The sequence below is a fragment of the Uranotaenia lowii genome, chromosome 1, assembly GCF_029784155.1.
Source record: "Uranotaenia lowii strain MFRU-FL chromosome 1, ASM2978415v1, whole genome shotgun sequence".
NCBI classification, from domain to species: Eukaryota; Metazoa; Arthropoda; class Insecta; order Diptera; family Culicidae; genus Uranotaenia; species Uranotaenia lowii.
The window spans coordinates 43,705,866-43,712,366 of record NC_073691.1 but is presented as its reverse complement, the minus strand read 5'-3'; the positions used below and the strand labels follow the sequence as shown (position 1 = coordinate 43,712,366).

Genomic DNA, 6,501 nt, shown 5'->3' with positions numbered 1-6,501 from the left:
ACAGGTTTGGAGGGTTAAGAATATTTCATATCAGCATAACATTTTTAATGAAATAAATGATCTTTTTACATCACATTTTTTAGTATTAAGATTTTTTTGCTAAATCTCTTGACCATTGTGAGAGTTAAATGTCTGTTACGTGGTTTCCTACTTGTCGATGTATAAAATGAGTATTCAATTAATTAATTGTGAAGTTAAAATTGTTCGGTAAAAACTCTTTTCTCATTTATTTAGTTACACTTCTTAATAAGAAAATCATTCTAAAGACGAGGAAGGGTTTTGTAGTCAAGTTTAGAGTTTCAATACAAAAGGTTAATTGAATTGCAAATCAAAATTTACAATTAAAAATGAGTTTGAGTTCGTGAACGTCATATAGTGTCTTGCTTGTTAACACTTATTTTTAAACACCTTTTAAGGTCAAGTAATTTTCCGATACTTCAGTAAAAATTGTACTTGAAAAAAATCTCCATGTGGGGGGGGGTTATCCACTGTACTAACCCCCCCCCCCCCCCCCCCCCGGCCTTGCCTTCTACGATGACATAATGGGTATTTGATGGCAAAATACTGAACTCATATGCAGTTTATTTCTATGTTCAAAATAATATGTATTCTTTGGGATGATATTTACAAAAAAAAATCGATTCTTAGGGCCCCTGCGAAAAATTGCCCCGGGCCTCCAGATGGCTTTATCCAGCCTCAATCATCACTTTTTTATGGAAGCTCCCTGGAGGTCCAGATTTTAAATAAAAATTCAATTTACGTGAAAATCCAGTAATTGACTCGACTATCGTTAACTCACGCGCGGTGCCGAATAAGGACCGATGTGTTTATTTATCAAGAAGTTATTTAATTCTGGCAAAATCAACGTTTAACATGATATAAAATATCTCCCATGTTTCTGTTATGACCGGGAGGGAATTTCGGAAACTCACGAATGAAGTCGGTATTTCTAACTTATCGAGAACTTATAATTCGCACGTGTTTTCTGTTCCGTAACTATTATCGTAGTGACAATCAAGTATAATGGAGGGAAAGCTAGAGCCCAAAGTCGTCAATGTGTAGTGTATACATCAGGTGGTGTGAATGTTGTATTTTGTATGTGTGGATATATGACAGCTCTTCCCCCCTTAGATATTGTGTACCTACAGGTTAAGCCTTTGGAGTTGTTGACCAATCCGAGTGGATCTCCTGAGTAATGGTTGGTCGATAGCAGGGGAGTCCATAGTGACTGCATTGGACGGCTCCTGAATATCACCCGAAGCGGTAGTCGAAAGGTTTTCCGTCGATAACTCAACCCTTGGCTCTTCTACGGCGTCATTTCTTTCCGAAGCTGTTTTTGTAGGAATCGGATCGAAATGCTCCGGAAACTCTTGAGATGTTTGAGCCGGCTTTCCTAAGTTTGCTCCAACTTCTCGCAGTTGGTCAATATGTCGTTTCCAGGTTCTGTTGTCGTCCAGTTGTACGTTGTAATGAAGTTTGCCCAGTTTTTCAATAACGTGACCGTACTTCCATTTGGTTCGATCCAAATAGTCACGAGCAGCAACTCTCGCCCCTTCAGGAATTGATCGTATCTTGATTTCTGGATCGTTGGTTTTTGCCTTAGGATCAGGTATCATCAAATCTAGCCTTGAACGTATTTGACGATTGAAGACCATCATGGACGGCGATTTTCCTGTTGCAGGGTGTATGGTTTTCCTGTAGCTCAGCAGAATTTGACAAAGTTCCGTGTGCATTCTAGATTTGTCGCAATTTAGCGCTTTCATTTTCCCTTTCAGGGTTTGAATGAAGCGTTCAGCCTGGCCATTTGTCGCTGGATGGTACGGGGCTCCCATCTTATGAAAGATACCGTTAAGTTTCAGAAAACTCTGAAAATCGGCTGACTTAAATTGTACTCCGTGATCACTGACTAGTACAGACGGTATTCCAAAAGTCGCAAAAAACTCTCTACAGGCGTGAATGGTTGTATTTGTTGTTATGTCACGCAATATTTTGACCTCAGGCCATTTTGTGAACGCGTCCACGAACACTATAAAGTAACTGCCAAGGAAAGGCCCTGCGAAGTCGACGTGTACCCTTTCAAACGGTTGATTAGGTTGCTCCCAACAATGCAACGGCGCTTTAACGGGATCGGGGCGAGTAAGTTGACACGATGCACAATTTCGTACCATGTCTTCGATGTCCTTATCAATGCGCTCCCACCAGACGTATCCCCTCGCGAGCGTCTTCAATCGAGTACTCCCAAAATGTGTTGAATGTAGTTCCGAGAGAACCTGTTCTCTCAAACTAGACGGTATGTATACACGAATTCCTCGCATAATGCATCCTTGCTGTAGGTTGAATTCTTCTTGGGAAATCCCGAACCTGTCTTTAGCTTCTACTATTTTACCGTTCTTCAATCCTTGTATAAGCACTTTGACGGAACCATCTTTTGCAGTCGCTTTACAAAGATCGTCAACCGTTAGCGGAAGTGTTTCGATTATGTCCACTTCCACCAGATCTACCTCCTCGACGACGTTATCTGGAGCCTTTGTACTGACAGGCAATCTCGAAAAAGCGTCAGCATTGCAGTGATCTTTAGTTGGACGAAATTTTATAGAGTAATTAAAAGATTGCAAGAAGGTAGCGTAATGTTGCATCCTCAAAGCAGACATAGTAGGCAACCCTTTGGTTTCCGAAAAAATCTGCTTCAACGGCTGGTTGTCGGTAATCAGTACAAATTTGCTCCCGTAGAGATATTGGTAGAACTTACGTATTCCAAAAACGATAGCATATGCTTCGCGGTCAACCTGCTTGTACCTCCTCTGCGTTTCGTTTAAAGTCTGTGATGCGTATTGAATCGGCCGCTCTGTACCATCGGGAAAGATATGGCTTAAAACGGCACCGACTCCGTAGGGTGATGCATCCGTAGCAAGTACCAACGGCAATCCAGGATTATAATGTACCAAAAACCGATCTGACTGCATCTCTTCTTTCACTTTTCGAAACGCTTCTTCACACTTTTTGGTCCATTGAAAATGTACATCGTTGCGCAATAGACAGTTCAGCGGATAGATCGTGGTGCTCAGATGTGGGAAAAATCGTCCATAGTAATTTACTAGTCCCACAAATGAGCGCACTTGGTCTTTATTCTGTGGCACAGGCATGTTCTGGACAGCGTCTATTTTCTTCTGCACTTTATGTATACCATCACGATCTATCATGTAGCCGCAGTATTCTATGCGGTTTGCAAAAAACTGGCACTTTTCAAGGTTCACTCGCATATTGTATTCACTTAATCGTCTAAACACTTCTTCCAGACGTCGCAGATGCATTTCATCATTTGGCCCCGTAACACGAATGTCATCGATGAACACAGTGACTCCTTCAATCCCATTCAGCACTTCTTCAATCAGCCGCTGCCAAATTGCTGGTGCCGAACTGATACCATACATCATTCTTGTCGGTTGGTACAACCCCAAATGCGTGCTTAAAGTAAGGATCTCCTGGTCCTTCGGCTCTACTTCAAGCTGCAAATATGCTTGGGAAAGATCTATTTTAGAGAACTTATCTCCCCCAGCAACATTTGCGAACAACTCTTCGACGGTAGGCAAGGGATGGTCATCCACCAGGATGCTTGGGTTTACCGACAGCTTGTAATCCCCACACAATCTCACTTTGTTGTTCAACTTTTTCACTGGGACCACTGGTGTGGCCCACTCACTATGATTTACTTTAATCAGAACGCCCGCTTCCACTAATTTTTTTATTTCCTCTTCAACTGCACTTTTTATGGAAAATGGTATTGGTCGGGCTTTTATGTACACCGGTTGCGTATTTGGTTTCAACTTCAATTTCGCCAAAGGCCCGTAATTTTGCCCATTGACTTCTCGAAAATATTTGCATACCGTGTTATCAACACTTTTACAGCATCTGTTGCATTTTTGGATGTGTGTCCCGTCTCCGAAATTGCACCCACACAATCGTAGAACTTTTCTAGCTTTAGTTTCAACACTTTCATCCAGCTGCGGCCCAACAGCGGATGTTTTCGATTCTTCGCAATGTACAACAGCAAATCGTGTTTTTTATTCTCGTATTCTACGCGAACGGCACTCATACCACACAGTTCGATCGCATTTCCACTGTAGCTCACTAGCTCGAGATCGGGTTGCTGCAAACGCATTGTGGGAAACAGCTGTTGTTGATCGTGAACACTAATGATGCTCACCGGAGAGCCGCTGTCAATTTCGAATTCCGTTTTTACTCCGTCAATTGACAGATGTAGCCAGAATTTGCCGACTTTACACCGGAAATCGGCAGCACTGTAAACCCCACATATTTCTTCTGCTTGTACATCTTCTCTCGCGTTCTCTCTTCTGCTCTCCTCCAATTGGTTGGTGTCACTTTTGTTCGCGTTTTTTTGTAAGCACACTTTCTGCAAATGGCCGCGACGACCACAATGCCGACAGAAGCTATTCAAGTAAGGGCATTTATCAGCATAATGCTGCGCATTTCCGCAGCGGTAACAGCCATTTCTCTTCATGTCCGACGTACTTGTTCCAGGTTTGGCGATTCTTGATCTAGCACTGGCACTTTTCGCATATTGATGCTCTACCAAGCTCACTTCCGATTTGCACTGGAGTGATCGGATTTCGTAACCCCCTTTTACCGACAATTCCATCGACACAGCAATATCTCGAGCCTTTTCTAGCGTTAGGCCTCGAACTTCTAGGAGACGCGCACGTATAGCATCACTTTTTAATCCGATTACTAGCTGGTTTCGGAGTGCGTTATTCAAATAATCACCAAAATTACACGTCATGGCTAATTTTCGGAGGGCTACTAGAAACTCATTTATTGTTTCGTCTTCTCTTTCAGCACATTGCCTCCGAAACAAGAAATTTACACATTCCACTATTTCCAGCGGCTCGGGGTTAAAGTGTTCTTCAAGTATTTTAACAATGGCGGCGTATGCCTGGTCCTTAGGCTTAGCAGGTGCCAACTTATCGGAAACTACGTCGTACGTTTCCGCGCCCATGTAGTGTAGCAACATGGGGAGTTTCGTCTGCTCCCGGACACCAAAAAGCTGCAAAGCACCTTCGAATCTTTCTACCCAGCGTGACCATTTCATTTTATGGCGGTCAAAAGGTTCGATTGTAAACGTGGAATGTACTGCGATCGAAACTCCGTCGTCTTCGGTATTGCCCGCGATTTCACTTTTAGGGTTTCGCGAACTTTTACCGCTCGAACTACCGGAACTCGTAGACTTTTCAGTCATCCTCGTCGCCAGAAACTGTTATGACCGGGAGGGAATTTCGGAAACTCACGAATGAAGTCGGTATTTCTAACTTATCGAGAACTTATAATTCGCACGTGTTTTCTGTTCCGTAACTATTATCGTAGTGACAATCAAGTATAATGGAGGGAAAGCTAGAGCCCAAAGTCGTCAATGTGTAGTGTATACATCAGGTGGTGTGAATGTTGTATTTTGTATGTGTGGATATATGACAGTTTCCAAGTCATTAAAAAAAATATGAAAGCCCCCTGTTGAATAAACTTGGACACATTTCTCGAACCCAAATAATTTCTTTTTCAAATTTGCTCGATCATATTTCGAGTCATAAAAAAAATATCCTCCTGAAAAGAAGGGAGGAGTGACAAATAACCATTTCTTGTTTCCATATTCTTTAGCATGCCAAATTTGGCCCCATTTGCTTAACCCTCCAAAGCTGTTCGGGTCAATATGACCCGAAGCACTCATTTCAAACATCTTTACATCATTCCAATATACTGAAGAACTGTAAATTTAAACAGATCAAGTATGTTCTATGAAAATGATGATCAAATTAACGACAAAAACCTAAAATTATTGTTTTGAAAATCGGTTCATTGGGAAATGAAATACAGCTATGCAAAGTCAAAACTGAAAGTCGTTTTTTTAAAGTAAGATTTTTTTCTACCGGAAGATCTTAGATAGCGGTCAAAACTTTCATTGGACCCCAACATATCTATACATTGTCGGATAGATGGATTCTTGTCGATTTCAAACATCAATGAAACACTTAAATACATTAAAGCTGTCAAAAGTTATGAGTATTTTAAAAATAAAATTGATTTTTCGGACTTTTTACTTTTTGACCCAGTTTATGATAATCTGGAAAAATATATAGACTTTGTTTTTAAATGTTGAGTAATTAGAATAAATTACCTACACAATGAATATAATATCATCAAAATCGGTTAATATTTATAGCCAGGAGAACGAAATCAAACCACAACTCAAATTTCCTCGAAACGGATATTTAGCGAACGGCTTTGGAAGGTTAAAATGTTAGCAATCGGATTATGCAAAAAATGTATGAGAGCCCCCTCTTCTTTATTTATCACCCCAATTGGAATGATGGATGGTTTCCATATACGTAGAAACATCTCTCGTTCTCAAATACCCTCTTATTATACAACTACCAAAACCTACAAATACTACAAATACCCTCTTATTATACAACTTCGATTCTCATCCTCCCC

The 6,501-nt window shown here is 41.1% G+C and overlaps 1 protein-coding gene across 1 annotated transcript; it reads right to left on the bottom strand.

The window, feature by feature from the left end:
- Window positions 1–1,142: 1,142 nt before the first annotated feature.
- Window positions 1,143–5,254, bottom strand: LOC129759604 (uncharacterized protein K02A2.6-like). The gene is made up of 2 exons (XM_055757078.1): window positions 3,885–5,254; window positions 1,143–3,762 (listed from the first exon to the last, which is right to left on the bottom strand). Exons 1-2 carry the CDS (start codon window positions 5,252–5,254, stop codon window positions 1,143–1,145), a joined length of 3,990 nt encoding a protein of 1,329 aa, XP_055613053.1.
- Between the last annotated feature and the right edge of the window lie 1,247 nt (window positions 5,255–6,501).